We start from the raw sequence: 20662 nt of genomic DNA on the forward strand, positions 1-20662 counted from the left end.
GCTTGGCATTATCAGCTGGCCCTAAGCCCGAAATTCATGGGGTCACGCCAATATAAGACATGACCACCATGAATTTCTAGTAAAGTATTTAAAAAAAACACAACACCCAGAAAAAAGTCCTTTAATTGAAATAAACACACAATTCTTTATTGTTCTAAATAAACTCTACTTACCATCACGCCCATTCCAGCTGAAACCAACGATCTCCTGCAATAAAAGAAAAATAATAAAGCAACCTCATCCTTACCTTTCCATGGTTCCCACAACAGCTTCAGCTCTGCTACATCGAGATGACAGGCTGGACCGCAGCAGAACGCTGCCATCCAGCCTGTCATCCCGCAGACACTGAGAAGCGCAGGCTTGCTTGCGCTCCTCAGTGTCTCTCTGTGACGGCATAAAGATGAGCCGAGGTCATGTCCAATGAACTCGGCTCACCTCATGCACATCACTGACAGCGTGGGAAAATTCTCCTGCACTCAGCGCTTCAGCGTGAGAATTTTCCCACGCTGTCAGTGACGTGCATGAGGTGAGCTGAGTTCATTGGACATGAACTCGGCTCATCTGGATGCCGTCACAGAGAGACACTGAGGAGCGCAAGCATGCCTGCGCTTCTCAGTGTCTCAGTGTCTGCGGGATGACAGGCTGGATGGCAGCGTTCTGCTGCGGTCCAGCCTGTCATCTCGATGTAGCAGAGCTGAAGCTGTCCTGGGAACCATGGAAAGGTAAGGATGAGGTTGCTTTATTATTTTTCTTTTATTGCAGGAGATCGTTGGCTTCAGCTGGAATGGGCGTGATGGTAAGTAGAGTTTAATTTAGAACAATAAAGAATTGTGTGTTTATTTCAATTAAAGGACTTTATTCTGGGTGTTTGTGTTTTTTTTTTAACTTTGACTATGGGGTTAGTAATGGGGGTGTCTTATAGACGCCTCTCCATTACTAACCTGGGCTTGATGTCAGCTGGCATTATAAGCTGACATCAACCCCAACCCTATTACCCCACTGCCACCACTACAGGGCATTGGGAAGAGCGAGGCTAAGTGCCAGAATTGGCGCATCCTATGGATGCGCCATTTCTGGGGCGGCTGACGGCTGGTGTTTCTAGCCTGGGAGGGGGCCAATATTCATGGCACCCTTCCTGGGCTATTAATATCAGCCCCCAGCTGTCTGCCTTGCCTTTGCTAGCTATTAAATTAGGGGGGACCCCACGTCATTTTTTGAGGGGGTCCCCCATTTTAATAGCTAGTAAAGGCTAGGTATTCAGCTGGGGGCTCATATTAGTAGCCTGGGAAGCTCCGTGGGTATTACCCCCTTCCCAGGCTTCAAACATCTGCCCCAGCCGTCTGCTTAACCTCCGCTAGAGACTAAAATTAAGGGGAACCCCATGCCAATTTTTTTTTAAATAAATCCTTTATTTTAACACTAAATGACAAGTACAGTAATCAACACTGTCACTGTACTTCATATATATGTGACTGACATGTTTCTATCTATCTAATCTATGTATGATTCTCTATTCCTTCTATTCTAAATTGTCGGGTACCGCAGCTGAATTGCCGGCCGGCTTTTTTAAAGAGACAGTGCATGAAAACACAGTTATTTTTTTAAATAAATCCTTTACACTAAATGACAAGTACAGTAAGCAACACTGTCACTGTACTTCATATATATGTGACTGACATGTTTCTATCTATCTAATCTATGTGTGAAGCTCTATTCTTTCTGTTGTAAATTGTCGGGTACCGGTGTATGCCGCTGATGAATTGCCGGCTTTTCGCGTAATACATTCTACATTATTCTTAGTTGTTTTACTTCATGTAGAATTAACCTACAAGGAAAGAAAGGGTTTATTTTCATTACGATATTTGTGTCCCATTGACTTGCATTGGTTTATGGTATCGGAATCGGCGATATCCGATACTTTTTGGGTATTGGTCCGATCCAATCCGATACGATATTTCCTGATATCGGAAGGTATCGCTCAACACTATCCTTAACATATTTCACAGGAAAAAAGTTTCACTTTCGTTTTTGAACGTTTTCTTGTGAGCCTGTAAAAGTGGCTTAATACCTCTGACCACGTTGTTGACAGCAGTGACCTGCGGGTCAGAAATGCTTCCTGGGGCGATCCCCATGCTGTTCCCATGTCATTTGAGCACTGTCACTATCGTTTTGGGTACTTGTTAGGCTTTTAAAAGACAGCCGGGGGTGCCACCGCAAAAATGCTCAAGTCTCCCATACACTAACATTGGGCTCGTTGCGCGGGTCGAGCACCCGAGTATCACGGCGAGCTCGGCCCGAGCTTCGAGCACCCGAGCATTTTAGTGCTCGCTCAACACTAGAACCTACGTTAAAAATTACAGACCCCTCCATTCTTTGTAGCTGGGAAAACTTGCAAAATCGTCAGTGTATAAAATACTTATTTTCCCCACTGTACATACGCTGTATGACAACACACTGCGTCTAATGAAAACATGAACTCCATTATTGCTATACATGTAAAAACATAAGGTACTTAGTTAGCATTTTCTGATCAAGAAATGAAAAAGCCATCCAACTACGACATGTTGTACCTAAATATGGATGGTCCCTGACTCTAATGACTCACCTCTCAATGTGTTCAAACAGATCTTATGTGCATTGAGGAAGAGATGGGATCCAGGCTTAGCTCTTAATTATAACCTTTCTGGGACAGCTGTGTGGATTCAAGTGCTGAGCCCTCCTTGAAATATTGTCTTCATCTGATGAAAGAAAACACCATTTAAAAAAAACATTGATTATAAAAGAGAAACATTTTGGATAAAATCTAAAAATGAAAAAATTAATATAAAACTGTGTTACAGATGCTTATTGTAGACACTACAAGGGACATGCTATAGAAGAAGAGCTGCATGGTGTAATTACATACTTCACTATGATAAATGTCTGATCTATTCATTCCCTGCCTAGTGCTCTCCACATGAACTGAATCGTAATCTCTTGTGCATCTTCAAGTAGAGATGTCATCAAGCACATGGGGTTGGTGCTAGGCAGGGAATAATGTGAAGGATTGACGCACTATCCAGGAATCGTCCTACTCTCAGTGTACTTGCAAAGTTGACTTTTCTCTTTTACTACCCTGCCCAACAATGCAATTCATTTGAGGAATCTAAAGCTCCTGACAGTTTTTTTTTTAAGTGAAGATGGTCATAGTAAAATGCGTCAAATTCATTAAGACAACACACATCTTTTAATATAATTTGCCACATTTTGGGCTATCCTAAAGCCAGAAAATAAACTATTTGTCTGCCATAAGCAGATGTAGATTTCTGCTGTTTCAAGCAGTATTTTCTGACTTTCAAGGGATTCTCTGAAAATGTGATTAAATGGCCAGCAGAGCCGGATCACACATACCTCACTTGGTAAGGCTGTGACAAGTGAAGAAATATAACTTCTCCTGGCTGAGCAAAACGGTGGTTATGTCCAGCTTGATCCTCCTCAATGTTTACGTGTATACTCATCCTGCGCAGTCCGTCTCTGAGCACTGCTATAAAGCTGACAGACTGATGGAGGAGGGTGAAGCTGGAGATACCCTCACCCACTGCCACCCCTGTTGTTCTCGGCAAAGAGAAAAATATTTCTTCACATATCACAGCATATATTTCTTCACAGACGTGCTCATGGACAACTGAGATATGTGTAATCCGGCTCTTCAGTCAGTTGAGACACAGGTTTCACGAGCTGTATGTCTTCAGTTTGCCGCCCATCCTGACACTTGACTAGGACGGGCTGCAGTTTAAACTATATAATGGATGCCATTTTTTCACATTCTTAACATAGTAATGTAGGTTGTCCTAGGTCCAAAGACCTACAGTACAGACCAAAAGTTTGGACACACCTTCTCAATTAAAGATTTTTCTGTATTTTCTTGACTATGAAAATTGTACATTCACACTAAAGACATTAAAACTATGAATTAACACATGTGGAATTATATACTTAACAAAAAAGTGTGAAACAACTGAAAATATGTCTTATATTCTAGGTTCTTCAAAGTAGCCACCTTTTGCTTTGATGACTGCTTTGCACACTCTTGGCATTCTCTTGATGAGCTTCAAGAGGTAGTCACCGGAAATGGTCTTCCAACAATCTTGAAGGAGTTCCCAGAGATGCTTAGCACTTGTTGGCCCTTTTGCCTTCACTCTGCGGTCCATCTCGATTGGGTTCAGGTCTGGTGACTGTGGAGGCCAGGTCATCTGGCGTAGCACCCCATCACTCTCCTTCTTGGTCAAATAGCCCTTAAACAGCCTGGAGGTGTGTTTGGGGTCATTGTCCTGTTGAAAAATAAATGATGGTCCAACTAAACGCAAACCGGATGGAATAGCATGCCGCTGCAAGATGCTGTGGTAGCCATGCTGGTTCAGTATGCCTTCAATTTTGAATAAATCCCCAACAGTGTCAGCATCAAAGCACTCCCACACCATCACACCTCCTCCTCCATGCTTCATGGTGGGAACCAGGCATGTAGAGTCCATCCGTTCACCTTTTCTGCGTCGCACAAAGACATGGTGGTTGGAACCAAAGATCTCAAATTTGGACTCATCAGACCAAAGCACAGATTTCCACTGGTCTAATGTCCATTCCTTGTGTTCTTTAGCCCAAACAAGTCTCTTCTGCTTGTTGCCTGTCCTTAGCAGTGGTTTCCTAGCAGCTATTTAAATATGAAGGCCTGCTGCACAAAGTCTCCTCTTAACAGTTGTTGAAGAGATGTGTCTGCTGCTAGAACTCTATGTGGCATTGACCTGGTCTCTAATCTGAGCTGCTGTTAACCTGCGATTTCTGAGGCTGGTGAATCAGATAAGCTTATCCTCAGAAGCAGAGGTGACTCTTGGTCTTCCTTTCCTGGGGTGGTCATCATGTGAGCCAGTTTCTTTGTAGCGCTTGATGGTTTTTGCAACTGCACTTGGGGACACTTTCAAAGTTTTCCCAATTTTTCAGACTGACTGACCTTCATTTCTTAAAGTAATGATGGCCACTCGTTTTTCTTTACTTAGCTGCTTTTTTCTTGCCATAATACAAATTCTAACAGTCTATTCAGTAGGACTATCAGCTGTGTATTCACCAGACTTCTGCACAACACAACTGATGGTCCCAACCCCATTTATAAGGCAAGAAATCCCACTTATTAAACCTGACAGGGCACAGATGTGAAGTGAAAACCATTTCCGGTGACTACCTCTTGAAGCTCATCAAGAGAATGCCAAGAGTGTGCAAAGCAGTCATCAAAGCAAAAGGTGGCTACTTTGAAGAACCTAGAAAATAAGACATATTTTCAGTTGTTTCACACTTTTTTGTTAAGTATATAATTCCACATGTGTTAATTCATAGTTTTGATGCCTTCAGTGTGAATGTACAATTCTCATAGTCATGAAAATACAAAAAAATCTTTAAATGAGAAGGTGTGTCCAAACTTTTGGTCTGTACTGTAGGTCGATCAGATTATTGGAGAACCTCTTTAAGCATAATACATTTTTGGGCTTCTGTTAATCCTCTGTCCTCTGCTAAACCTAGCCACTTCTCTTGCCACTTTTCAAAAGCAGTGAGAGGAGTAAAAAGGTGGAAATGATAGAAATTATACCTTACATATGGAACCATAAAGTGTGGCCTCATAGTAACATAGTAATATAGATTGAATAAAGACCTAGGTCCATCAAATTCTATCTCCCTACCCCAATTGTACTCGCTACACTAACACTACACTAACTTACTAACTAACTGGGACAGGGCCCCACAAATGTATTATTATTATCACCGTTTTTATTATTGCTACACTGTTACAATTAAAAATGTACCTGTTTATAATTTATTTTTTTAATTAGATTTATATTTTGTATTACTCTTGCGATTCTAAGTAATGGTATTACTAAAATCCCTATGCCTAAATCTGTTGCTTCAGAAGAAGGCCCCCTTTATCATATCTTGCCTTGTTGACCATATCACCAAATCCATGTACATTTTTTATTTTTACAGAGCACATTAGTCAATTAGGGTACATTCTGAGTTTTTTTTCACATGGATTTTTGTCCAAATTTCACTAGTTAATGAATTGAAGAAAAAAAAAGGTTCCACTCACAAAAAAAAATGTGTCAAAATCCTCACCAAAGAAACCACATTAAAATAAAGTTTTTTGATGCTGTTTTCTAATGTGGATTTTTCAGGCTAAAAAATCAACTTCAAGAAACTGTGTGAACATATTCTTCAAACCCATAGTCTACAGAAATAACCTGCTCTTTCCCTGCATTTACATTTTTGTGAAATATATAAACGTTTTTAAATGTCAGCTTTGTATTTTCTGCATGTTGCATTAGCCGTTAGTGCTCATTAAGAGTCATTTGAAATCTGTACAAGAGAACAAGCGCTAATGAGCGGTAATGAAAATATTTCATGATACAGCACTTCTACAAATATTTTGCACGTTGTGGCGATCAGTAAGGTTATGTATACTCAGTATATCCATGTATTGTCATAGCTGAGAATTCTAGCATTCTATTACTATTATGATAAAAGGAACATTTAATTGATTTCTTTCTGAATTGAGTCTAATTGGAAAAGCACAAAGGCCTTTTTGAAATCTTAACATTCCCTCAAGCCTAATATTAATGCTAATGGTTTTTTTTCAGATTGCAAATGATTCTTTAGCAGACAGTTTTATACCATTTCGCTCACATTGGTATGATGTACACACCCACTAATATGATTATTATTATGCATTTTAACCATTTTCCACTGAACATTATAGCTCTATTTGACTGCTGCAAATTTGAAAAAAATATCTTATGTGATGGCTTCTTAAAATACAAGCTGAACTTGTAGCCAAAGATTTACAGCATCCTAAATCGTATAAGAATTGTTTTCTCAGACTAATATGTCATCTGATATTTTTGAGCATCACTTTATGATGAAATAGGGATTCCTGAGTTACTCCGTGCTATTTATTTTGTTATCTGACCAACTTTGCCATTTCTTACAGAGTGATTTTAGTGGAAACTTCAAACCACTTATCGTTTCCTAATTTCCAAGATGAAATTACAAAACTGAAAGATGAAAGACATTTCAGGTACTGTACATATTCAATATCTTAGTACAGCAATTTTTAAAGGGGTTTTCTAGTTTTAAATAAAGTTAATCATTGCACATTAGAAATTAAAAGGGGTATTCCCATGTCTTTCATTTATGGTATATCCAGAGGATAAAGGCCCCGTCACACTAAGCGACGCTACAGCAATCCCGACAACGATACGACCTGTCACGGATCGTTGCTGCGTCGCTATGTGGTCACTGGTGAGATGTCAAACAGTCAGATCTTCCCAACGACATAGCAGTGATGCAGCGACCCATAACGATCTGTATAACGATGCACGCCTATGTGTTTCTGTGTCTGAATCGTTAACAAGGTCGTTCGTAAGGTGTCAAACACACCGATGCATGCTACCCAGCGGGGCATCAACGATCAAAGAAATGTCCAGACCATTCCAACACGACCAGCGATCTCACAGCAGGGGCCTGGTTGCTGCTAAGTGTCAAACGTAGCGAGATCGCTACTGAGGTCACTGTTGTGTCACAAAACTTGTGACTCAGCAGCGATCTCGCTAGCGATCTCGCTTAGTGTGACGGGGGCTTTAGTCATAAACGTATTCCCATATGTGATATTTTTAGTATTTATAGAGGATAAGTGTAGGATTTATGTAAATCTTGTCTCTGTGATCTTCACCTATCTCAAGAGTGGCTCTTATATGCATATACTGGCATCTCTGCTTCTCCATATCCCATGTAGATGCTAGGATCCTTTTAAGCAACTAATATATTTCGCTTTCATTTTTAAAGGGGTTGTGCACTTAATATTCATGACCAAACCCTAGAATAGAACGTCAGTATCAGATCCCTGCTGGTCCTAAACTCGAAAACCCAACCAATCAGCTGTCATTGGCTTTGATGTCCAGAAGCTGATGTGCAGTTCTCGGCAGCGCCTCCTAATCATTGACCGCAGATGTTTTGTTCAGAGTTTACATCTGGCTGCGGTTGCAGATAATAATTGATTGGTGGGGGTGCTAGCTGTCAATTCCCTATTGATCTGATATTGATGATCTACTTAATAGCTAATATCTTCTAGATTGGTTGGGGTCCAATAAATGGAACCCCACCAATCTCTAGAATGGGGCACTTTTATCCCCATTAGAATTGTAATTGTCTTCTAGTGATAGTCCATGCCATTGTCAGGAAATTATGGAAGCCATACAGAGGGTCTCTTATTCAATATTCCCCTTATTATAGTGGAGAGTTAGTACAAACAGTAATTACCTTTATGGAGCATTCACCATTGTTATATTACATGGACAACCATTCATTTCAATGGCTTCCATACAATACTATATTTCACCTGCTCAGGACACTTTTGGGTAAAGATGTGACTTGTCCCAATTTCACTTGGAGATGACAGCTGATCACCAGGTCCTGGCTGATAGGTGGGCTTGAAAAGTGCTTGTTAGGCTGGATTTAGACATCTGAATATGAGCCGTGATCCATGGATCTCCTACCCCTAACTCAACAGCCTCATAGGCAGTGTTGGACTAGGGTTTAGTAGCATTGACTCTGGGAGTTCACTGTTTAGATACATGCAAATATTTCATTATCCTCATTTACAAATGTATTTTTGGTTCTTTATAATAGTAAAGTGGGTAGTTAGTTAATTGAATGATGTCTACACATAATGAATTATCTGTATTGTTCCAACTACTGCTCATGTAGGTGGGAGGGGGGCCCACTCATGCACAGGGACTCACTGGGGTATTCACCTTATGCCCTGTAGGCCAGTTTGAGCATACTCATAGGCTTATATGAAGTTTGGGTCAGGACTCGAGCCCTGCAGTCAGTCCGTGAAACACAGATGTGTAAATCCGGCTTTAGGTTGGAGCAAGTCTTCTAAAGAAATACTAGAGGCCACACATAATAACGCACTTTTTTTATTCTTGCCTATAAGATAGATTACTTTGCTATATTAATAATTAAGGCATAAGGTGTTTTTGTTTTTCATTTTAGATTTCCACTTAGAATTAATTCACACAATTTTTTTCACTGGGTTATTATATTTGTAGACACATCATTATGCTTATGTGGCAAAGGCAAAATTTGCAAAGTATAGTCAGTAACAAGGGAATCATAATTTTTATCGTAGTTGTAATTCTGAGTAATTCATTGTTGTTCACAAACTTACTTGAAGTGTTACATTGAGAGCAATAATTCACATTCAATCTATCCCAAGTAGACATTTAAAAATAGATTTGAAAAATATTCTTTTGGATCATGAAGTCGCAATCTTTATTCACTTCTTATTTGGCATTAAAGAATTTTCGACAGTACGGTGGTAAACGTGGCTATATTCTGTTACGTAGGAATTGAATTACTGCATTAGGCTTTTGCCAATAGTGATTAGTAGTATACTCCTATTTTGATTACCTGTACTTTTGGTAATGGAGTGTATTATTATGGTTTTCATTATGTACTATACAGGCATGTTTAGTGGCTATTGGGGGCAAGAGGTATTGTCACGCCTGGACATGACGATGTCCGACCGACGGCACAACATAAAATACAACGGGATGGAAAAGGGGGAGGAAGGCCCTAACGGTAGGGAGCGAGGGATGGTACACCTTCTCACACCAACCTGTGTCTGTCCCTTAGCTCCCCTAACGCCCTACAATGGTCCTCCCCCCCCCGCCGCCATCACGTGCCTAGTCCCTGACTGTCACCTTAACTAGCCCTTGCTAGTGCACTGGCCAACAAAAACGCTAGCCTTGTCACTACAGGTAATGAACACAGAGTAAGATGACAAACAAGGTACTGGCAGCAAGAAAAACAGCTTAACTTAGAATCTGCAGCAAAGCTCCAAATCTGCAGCAAAGCTCCAACAACGGCACCAGGGTACAGAACTCCTACAGCGGCTCCACCGCGGTCACAGGAGGGCTCCACACACTAAGCTGGTCTGCATAGAATTAACTCTATAACCGACGGTCAGCTGATGGGTCATGTAACTATTTAAAGGGAGCTGGGGGTGGTTACAAACCAACATCAGCTGATCAGACAAAAAGAATTTGCCAGCAAGAAACTGACATTAACTCTTGCTGGACCAAAGGGAAAAATAACATTTACATTCCAGCAACCAGAACTGCCACGAATCCCTTAATGATTCGTGCCAGGTATCTTTGCAATCAAAGCTCTAAAGCCTCAGAGGGCTAGCAGTCCGCCCTTCCATATACAGTAAGAAGACACCAGTATAATAAATGGCAAATAGGTGGTGGTTCTGTCACAGATTTTAGATTATGTCCAGGATCAGCAAGTTATGCCTCTATTATTTTGATATTTCACTGGGGATTGTTAGTCTATTCTTCAGAAATTTTACTTTTGCAATAAACTATAAATGCTCTTAGAAAAGTCATTTTTATTGTATACAACACTTAAAGATGATCTGTTCTTCCTCCTCCGATAAGGTTTAGGATAGGTACGCTAATTACTGTAAATAAGACATAATGCCTCTTAGAAGAATGTCTACCCTTCATTAGAAAAAAGTACTATATAAAATTGCAAAATATGAATGGTGTAAATTGAACTTTTATATATGTGAAAAGACTATTCAGGATGAAAAGAAATTATCAGCTTAGTAGAGGTAGATGGAACAATATGAGTAAATAGGTTTATGGTATATTAGTGAGGATAGTAAGGCCCCTCATATACTTTAGAGAGCTGTTGGCTGAGCGATGGTTCAGTGGGCAGCTATCTCAGCCGTCTCTCCCATACAGAGGAGCACTCACTCTGCTTAGTGCTCCTGTGTTTTCTATAAGAGAGATGCTCAGACATCTCTGGGATCAACATAAATTGGACATGCCGGATCCTTTTCAACTGATACAGCCATCATTAGTCTAATGTGTATGGGCAGAGGTGCTTTACACTGGTGAGGAGCCCATGAACACTTCTAACACCTTCCCACACTGTGCTACATATTTACAGCACTGGCTGAATAACATTCTGCACAGTGCTGTAAATATATGGTACAGGGATCATGTCATAAAACACACTGACAATGGACAAGTCTGTTTCTTTAAGGGGTTGTCTGACCTTAGGCTACAAGTCTGCAGTCACGGTATGTGACTGCAGACTTGTGAATCCTCACATCGTGCACACTGTACGCTGTGAGGATTCTGTAGGGCCCGCGCTGCAAGCTGCGGGTGCGTGCTCTCAAGTATGTGATTTGCATATTTCCAGTAACATTCCAACTAGTGGTGTCCGGCTTCGCTCAATACGCTTGTATTGACTGAGACTGCGCACATCTAGTCGGCACGTGACCTCATATATGCAAATCACATACTTGCGGTCATGCGCCAGATCTGACACCAGAGAGTCCTCACAGCACATCATGTCTCATAGACTGACTGAAGACTTGTAGCCTAAGACTGGACAACCCCTTTAAAGATTGATATATTTTTCAATGTATACAACCCCTTTATGTTACATTACCACAGAACATATTTACTGCGGACCTTCTGCAGCAGAGTTCCCTCAGTGAGTCCTGCAGTGATATTTGTGAATACGGTGCACACATTTCATCCTCTGTATTGCAAAGGGTATGACAGTTTTTGTAAATTGACACTCTGGATAATATTCGCAGCACGTGCATAAGATTTCTTAAAATTACATGCACTATGCTGAGGGCACTGTAAATGCAGTGGATTTTCTGCATGCGAATATGCATTGGAAAATCAGCTGCATTTTCCCTACGTGGCCAAAAGAGATTTTTCTTAAGAAGATCCTTTTTACCTTGCTTATATGCTTGGTTGGTTGGACTGCTTGTAAGAAATGTATAATTAGTAATAGTGTTTTATGAAATATTAGTAGATTCTCACATTAAATATAAATAAGTGCTTATATAATTGATCTGTATTAGGCTTAAGATTATGGCACACCATAGGATGCTTTCATAAAACATGTAATGATATAGATTTCTAATAAAATCTTTTACTGTGATCATGCCTCTCAATCTTGATTCTGTTCACTGAGAAATGACAAAACTTAATCCAGTCTGGCCCTGATTCATAATTTGCTTTTTAAGTCACTTTTATTTTTTTCTTGTGGTAGAATAGACGTTTATTCTGACAAGTTCTTCAAAATTCCAAAATAGTCTTTATTTTTTTCATTGACCTTTTTTTTTGCAATTTTTTAGCACAATAAGTCGCGTGATTCACAAAATGTCGCAAAAATTCCACACAAAAAAATCCACTCTGGGGATTAGAGCACATTTGCACAAAAATGTTGTGTTTTTTTTTTTTAAAGTTGCAATTGATCTGTAAGCTACAAACATCTGCAAAGCCTAAACCTGCTCACAATGCAGATTGTACATGTGTTTTTCCTGCGGAATACATGCGGATTCACATGCGTTTCCACATGCGTTTCCGCATGTGGATTGACAAGCGCTTTCCAGGCGATTTTAGCATCACCTGGAAAGTGCTTGACAACTAGGTCACACTATATAAATCCATGCAAACAGCATGGTAAAAATAAAGCCTAAGGCTGAGTTCACACGATGCGTATTTAATGCGTTTCCGCAGCGTTTTTGCAGTTGCGTAAACGCCGCAGAAACGCATTAAAAACGCATGGTAGAAGGGCAGCAATGTTCCCCAATTGAAATCCACATGTGCTGTGCCCATGATTCGGATTTTTCCGCAGCGTAAACGCTGCGCTCAAAAATCCACAGCATGTCAATTAATTTTGCGTAAACGCGGCGTTTTCGCCGCCATTGACTTGCATTAGAATGCGCCAATTCCGCAAGACTGCATCTGTGCTTGCGTAATTGGTGCGTTCTAATGTGCGGATGGTACCCGGGTGTGGAGGAGAGGAGAGTCTCATCCACACCCAGGTACCATTAAAAAAGCTGTAAAACAAGAATAAAATAAAAAATATATATATACTTACCATCTGTCGGCCCGCGCAGCGCTCCTGCTTGGTTCCCGGCACTTGCAGTGAGTTGAAGGACCTGCGCTGACGTCAGAGTCATGTGACGGGTCACGTGACGCTGACATCGGCAGGTCTTTCAATTCAAAGTTGCCGGCAGCCGGGAGAACGGATTGAGCAGGACAGCGCGGGCCATCAGAGGGTAAAGTATACATGTATTTTTTATTTTTACCATTCTCTCGGGTCACACTATATAAATCCATGCCGGTTGTATGGATTTATATAGTGTGACCTAGTTGTCAAGCACTTTCCAGGTGATGCTAAAATCGCCTTGAAAGCGCTTGTCAATCTGCATGCGGAAACGCATGTGGAAACGCATGTGAATCCGCATGTATTCCGCAGGAAAAACGCATGCACAATCTGCATGCCTTTTTTTGCCAGGGAGATGCAGAAATGATGCAGAAATTTTCTGCTTCATTTCTGCATCGTGTGCACATACCCTTAAGCACTTCCATTAAAGTTTCTATCCTCTTAATATATTGCAGTCGTCATATTATATAGCACTGTGTACTTATAATTGCTCATTTTTGGTCTCTACCCAGTTAATTTTTCTTTTCTCTGCTCTATGTAGAAATAGGAAGTGTCTTGTGCCTGCAGAAATCATTCCCCTCTTCAACTCCTAATCCAGGTGCTCCCTTGTCCCCCTACCATTGACTTTTGCTGTAACCGATGAGTCATACAGGGAAAATTGACCTCCTGTTTCTACATATAGCTTAGAAGGATTTGGATAATCAGTTTCTAGCCACATGATGTCATATACCTAATGGAAAAAAGATTAATTAGCTTTGTAGAAAGGCAAAATGAGCAATTGTAAGTGCACAGTGGTATATAATATGATGATTGCAATATATTAAGAGGATAAAAATTTTGATAAGAGTGCTTCTTTTAAAAAAATTACAACCACATAAAAATTAATTAAAAAAAATCACAAATGAATAGATGAGCTCAATCAGTCAAAAAATAGATGCAAAATGCACAAAACTAGATAAAAAAAGATGCAAAAGCAATTATGAATATATTTGTTGGCTTGATGCTCACCATTAATATTAAAGAAATATCATGTTATAATTGGCACTGTTCTGACACTGCTATTATCAAAGGTAATCTCCTGTTTGTACAATTGTGAGATAAGGTAAACCATAGCATCTGTGAGTAAATCCAGTTCTACAGTGAATTGTATGTCAGTGATTTAGATGGTATCAGCTATATGCATCAATAATAGGATGAGAAATGTAGAGCTCATGTACAAAGAGAAAAGGTGTTCTTTAACGCATGGCTTTGACTCCAGTTCTAAATCAAAATCTTTCCCAAATCAGATATAGATGTAAACCTGAAAGATGTTACTGTCTAGTGTTAAAGTTGGTAAAACACTCAATATGTATCTATACTGTTGTTCCCGAACCACTTTCCCTGACCACATTTCATAAACTAGCAGTGGCAATGACTGCTGTCCTAGAAGCAGGTGGTCACCCAAAGATGGACAACCCCACAGGATATTCTAGCTAGCCTCTACTACAACAGGACCCCAATGATCTAGCAAGAGATAACTCCATGAGAGCAGACTGTTCACCATTTTTACATTCTAAATTGGCCACATCATGATAAAATGGTTGAAGAGCTGAATAAAATATATTTGTTATTATTTTATTTCTCATCTCCGGAGATATTAGCTTGTTAAGTTTATATGCTAATTTCCACTATAATGTAAGGGACACTAATAGAAATTATTTTCCGGAGGTGTTTACTTTTTCCTCTGTATGAGATTGCCCAAACATAATCAGGCAGCTTAAGACAAAGAAAATAAAACCCTGAGAAGGTCAGAAAAGGCTTTCTCTGTGTGATATGGTTGACTGATGTGTCACACTGAGATCTTACTAACTTCACTTATTGTGATTACCAGTGCTGTGAAGAGAGCAGAACTGTGTGTCATAACATACACCGTTATACATCTATCCCAGGTATCGGGAAATAATGCAGAGTAGTGTATATAGTGACACACAGCTTTGCTCTCCTCCCTAGGTCACACAGATCTCACTGCTGGCTCCCACTTTGATTACACGGAAGGAGAGTAGAGCTGTGTGTCATTACATAAACAGTTCTGCATTATCTGTAATTACAAGTGCTGGGAGGAGACCAGAGCTGCTTGTCTGGGATAGATGCAGGTGAATGTAATGACACAGAGAACTGATTTCATCTCCCTATCCTCATATTGTCAGTGCTGTGAGATGAGAGCTGCAGCATGCCATATACACCACTCTACATCTATTTCAGGTACTGGGACATTATTGCCCGATACCTGGAAAAGATCGAGCGGTGTATGCCATGACACACAGACCTGCTATCCTCAGCATGTACCAGTAGTTAGATCTGTGTGACCTAGTTAGACACATTACACTTACCAGATCACACAGATCTGTTCTAAGCTTCTCCAGGGGCATTTTATTTTTTTTTTCCTGTGTGACGTTTCCTATGATTGAGATCGAATTTTATTATAGTGGAAATGAACATAAAGTATGGCAGCTAATATCTCTGCAATGGAGATGCGGAGTTGATGAATAACAAAATAAACATAGGTTTTATTCAAATCTTAAGCCACATGATGTGGCCAGTTTAGCATGTGAAATGTTATGAAATGTTATCTTTAACAGCCCGTCTATTGTGACTAGGATCATTTCTGTATAGATTGGTTCCCAAATCTACTAGATCTTGCTGTTATGCCTAATGATAAAAAGATTACTAAAGTAACCTATCATCAGATTATGATCTCTTGTTTAAAACAGGTTTTGTGATAAGTTTAATGCTATTTTTTTTGCAATATAGTATTTTTATATCACAATGTGTACTAAAAATAAAAAATGGAAATATTGCAATTTTCACACTAGCTACTGGGGCTATTTTAGGCTTTAACTTCCTGCTGTTTCAGGAAACAACACATGTACATAGCTAGAATCAACAGACTCTAACCCATTCTTTTATACTTCCCGTTGTTGAATGAAATCCATTTGTACATTAGCAGCAGTAAACAGACTTAGACCCTGTATTTTGTATTGAAGCATCTGTTCATTGTGAATGGAAGAGGAGCAGAGTCAGCACCTATTGTGAATTATGGATCCTGTGTTATTACTTGTGTATTGAGATGTTATCTCTTATTGTATTCCTGATACTGATGATAATGAACCTGATGAAAATTCTTCCTGAAACGACAGGAAGTATGAGTCTAAAAAAGTTCCAGTGGCAGGTGTGAAAATTGTAAAATTACTTTTTATTTTATTATAAAAATTGTAAAACAAAAACCTGATTTAAACAACAGGTCATTTTCTGGTGATAGCTTCCCTTTAAAGCTGTACATTACATGAGCATACCAAGTACAACTGCTAAGGGAATCATTTCCTATAATGGGCCCAATGATATCGGTATTGGTAACTCAGGTTCCTATAGTTTCATAGTGTATAGTTGGATAAAGTATGGAAACAACAACGATAATTACTTTAATCACAAATTGCTTTCACTGAAAACCTATAGATAGTACACGATTAGGCTGTGTGCCCACTATGCGTTTTTTAAGCGTTTTCGCAGTGCAATTCCGCTGCAGAAACCCTTAAAAAATGCCATGAAGGTCTGCCATGTTCCCCAATGATAATCCGCATGTGCTTTGCACATGCTGCGGAAATTTCCGGATTATCATTGTGGAAAAATCCGCAGTACTACCAATTATTTTGCGGAAGCGTGGCGTTTTCGCCGCCAATGACTTGCATTGGACCGCATGGAATCCGCATCACTGCATCTGTGCATGCGGATTCCATGCGTTTCAATGTGCGGATGGTACCCGGGTTTGGAGAAGAGGAGACTCTCCTCTGGACCCGGGTACCATAGTACCTGTCAAAAAAAGAATTAAATAAAAAATAATTATTACACTTACCTTCTGATGGCCCCCGGTGTCCTTGTCTCGGCTTGCCGGCAGCTCGCAGTGGACTCAAGGACCTGCGGTGATGTCATTTAGTCATGTGACGGGTCACGCGACCGCTGACGTCGGCAGGTCCTTTAGTCTACCGCGAGCTGCCGGCGAGCCAAGACAAGGACACCGGGGGCCATCAGAAGGTAAATATAGATTTATTTTTTTATTTTTTACCATTCTTTCGGTTACACTATATAAATCCATTCCGGTTGCATGGATTTATATAGTGTGACCAAGTTGACAAGCACTTTCCAAGTGATGCTAAAATCGCTTGGAAAGCGCTTGACAACCCGCATGCGAAAATGCATGTGAAGAACGCTTCACATCCGCATGTCCCTGGCAGGAAAAACGCATGTACAATCCGCATGTACAATCCGCATGTACAATCCGCATGCATTTTTTTCTGCCAGGGAGATGCAGAAACGCTCAGGAAAAATCCGGAGCATTTCTGCATTGTGGGCACATAGCCTAATTCATTTCTACAAAATGTTTTTGTTGTTAATTATGATAGTTAGATTTATAAGCTCCAAACGAAGTTAATGGCACATGACATACAGAGATAGTAGAGATATTGATATGGTATTAATATACTGTTCAGTAAAGACACCTCCTAGTTTATTCAGTAAAGAAAGACCTGATATACCCCGCCAGCCCATCCCTGAATTGTTCTTATAAATATTTCAAGTAAATATGGGACAAAAAGCCTAGCCCCAAGTAGTACACATTATTTTCCTATGAGTCCTAATAGGTGTCTAGTCACTGTTTATGGAAACAAATGAGCTCTACACCACTCCCTACAGCCAGATTTGTGCCCTTTACAAAACAATAATTGTGTAGGCTCACATGTCAAGTATTTCAGCCTTACTATAAAGCCTTCAGCTTTCCCAGAATTGATTCCTCGACATCTCATTATAAACCCACCAGAAGAATAACTTGACATTCCTGGGAGCAAATGCAAAACATATAAAAGGGGCCCTGAGGAAGCCACTGCTTAGTGGCGACACGTGTCTTGCATTTCTTTGCTACAGTTACTTTGACCATATGTGAGCTTGGACCGCATAAAATAAAATCAGGGAAATATCATCATTCGAATGCAGAACTTTGTCACCATATAGAATTCCAAAGGAGTCAGAGCAATTTAAATAAAATAATGACTTAACACATGTTTGGGCTATACCTCAGTTGGCTAAAGTGTCCAGCAGCTGAGAATGCCTTGCCATATATGAGATGGGGAGGTTGCAACGAGCCTCTGGGGTGGTTCTGCAGTCCCCAGCCTGTGCCCTGTGTTCCTCTCTATCATTGACAAACTTATGATGGTGACGGTGAAGAGCTCAGTTACTCATGCATTAGATTGAAGCCTTGCGTGTGACATTTTAGGTAGGGGCATGATTGATGTGCTTACCGGTTGTACCATTCTTACAAATACAATTTAATGAAACCGATAGCATACACCATCTAATGTTTTTCATGATAAAGGATTAGGAGTGATCCTGAGAAACTATTACGCTTCTCTACTTTCAACAGTTATCATGTGTCGTATTCTCAGCATTACTTGATTTTTGGAATGGCGTTCAATTTTGATGAATTCCTTAATTAAGTTTACTTAAGATTTAAGCAACTCTTTGTTATTTAAATATTGCAAAACTGGACAAAGTATTAATGTTATTAATATTTACCTGGTGTTGTATTATTTACTTATAGTGTTCATTTTTTACAGTGTCAGCTCTACAGATCATGATCTTTCTAGGGTGATTTGTGACTCAAAGGATCAAGGTATAATATGTCCAGCTTTTACCCTATTAAACAGATCACTGCAGATCCATAGCACCTAACACCTAGTGGATTATAAGCATGTTCTATATCAGTGGTCCCCAACCTTTCTTAACCGAAGAGCCACATTCAGTTGGTCATGAGCCACATGCAAAACCCTCAGCATAGTGACATCCAGTGCCCCCTATTACCGGTATAACGACAGCCAAAAATTCTCCCCACAGAAATCACACAGAGACTCTGTGCCACCTTGCCATAAACGCAGAATACTTGCATCAAGTGGTCCGCACCTTACCCCCATTCCGTATTCGCGCATCAAGCACTCTCATCACTCTATCGTATTCCGCTTCAAGCAGCCTCCTATATCTAGCAGTATCATCCTATCCAGTTTAACATATTTATCTCTCCACTCAGTATATGCGCATCCACATCTTCTCTTCTGTACTGGGTTACATAGAACAGTCACCAACTGGAGACCTGGTCTTCATTGCTGTTTGTTAGACCTGGTGCTAATGTACCAAGCTGTTAGACAGTTGCAAGCCACACATCACAGGCCTGAGAGCCACAGGTTACAGGCCCCTGTTCTATACCAACAAGTATTTTTTTGAAGGGATATATACTAGGTATGTGACCCCTTTCATAGTAAATGATACTTCATATATCACAGACGTATTCCACAGTGCTGTACAGGGATGGTATAAATAATGTTTAACATTTGCGTTGCATTCAAAACAAGATATTAAAGCATTTTTGTGCCTGGACATAACACAAAATGATAATATATAATAATGTAATGTTGCATTGAAATGCCAAAGCCATAATACCATATAAAACATACAGCACAAAAAAATGAGAAAAAAAGGCAACTTGGACATAATTTCAAACAAAACCACAAAAATTTGCACCCTCAATGTAATATTTGGTTGCAGACCCTTTGGAATAAATAACTGCAATCAATCACTTCCTATAACCATCAACAAGCTTCTTACACCTCTCAACTAGAATTTTGGACCACTTTTCTTCTGCAAACTGCTTCAGGTCTCTCATATTTGTAGGGTGCCTTCTCCCAACAGAAATTTTAAGTTCTCTCCGATCTGTCCACAGGTGTTCAATGGGATTTATATCCGGACTCATTGCTGGCTACTTCAGAACTCTGCAACGCTTTGTTTGCATACATTTCTGGGTGATTCTTGAAGTATGTTTAGGTTCATTCTCCTGCTGGAAGACCTATGACCTTGACACAAACCCAGCTTTCTGACACTGGGCACTACATTGCGAACTAAAATCCTTTGGTAATCTTCAGATTTCATGATGCCTTGCACACAGTCAAGGTACCCAGTGCCAGAGGCAGCAAAACAACCCCAAAACATCTTTGAACCTCCACCATATTTCGCTGTAGGTAGTGTGTTCTTTTCTTTGTAGGCTTCATTCTGTTTGTGGTAGAATGTTGTGCTTTGCCAAACAGTTCTATCATGGTCTCATCTGTCCTCAAGACGCTTTCCCAGAAGGATTTTCGCTTACTCACGTACATTTTGGCAAACTGTAGTCTAGATTTTTTATGTCACTGTGTCAGCAGTGGGATCCTCCTGGGTCTTCTGCCATAGCCTTTTATTTCATTCAAATGTTGACGGATAGTTCGCGATGACACTCATGCACCCGGAACCTGCAGGACAGCTTAAATTTCTTTGGGACTTGATTGGTGCTGCTTATCCACCATCCGGACTATCCTGCTTTGCAACCTTTCATCAATTTTTGTTTTCCGTTCACGTCCAGGGAGATTAGTTATAGTGCAATGGGTTGTAAACTTCTTGATTATGTTGTGCCCTGTGGACAAAGGAACATCAAGATCTCTGGAGATGGACTGGTAACCTTGAGATTGTTGATATTTTTCAACAATTTTGT

General features: G+C 40.1%; 1 protein-coding gene across 2 annotated transcripts in view; it reads left to right on the forward strand.

The window, feature by feature from the left end:
- CFAP47 (cilia and flagella associated protein 47) overlaps positions 1 to 20662 on the forward strand; it is a 1117227-nt gene that overhangs the window by 471848 nt on the left and 624717 nt on the right. For both annotated transcript variants that reach the window (XM_073664712.1, XM_073664711.1), the window contains exons 41-42: positions 7007 to 7093; positions 18708 to 18763. In XM_073664712.1, coding sequence (XP_073520813.1) covers positions 7007 to 7093; positions 18708 to 18763 — 143 coding nt within the window. The remainder of the gene's footprint in view (positions 1 to 7006; positions 7094 to 18707; positions 18764 to 20662) is intronic.

Source organism: Phyllobates terribilis, unplaced genomic scaffold, assembly GCF_046119375.1.
Source record: "Phyllobates terribilis strain yellow unplaced genomic scaffold, ASM4611937v1 Scaffold_2__4_contigs__length_985480577, whole genome shotgun sequence".
Lineage (NCBI taxonomy): Eukaryota > Metazoa > Chordata > Amphibia > Anura > Dendrobatidae > Phyllobates > Phyllobates terribilis.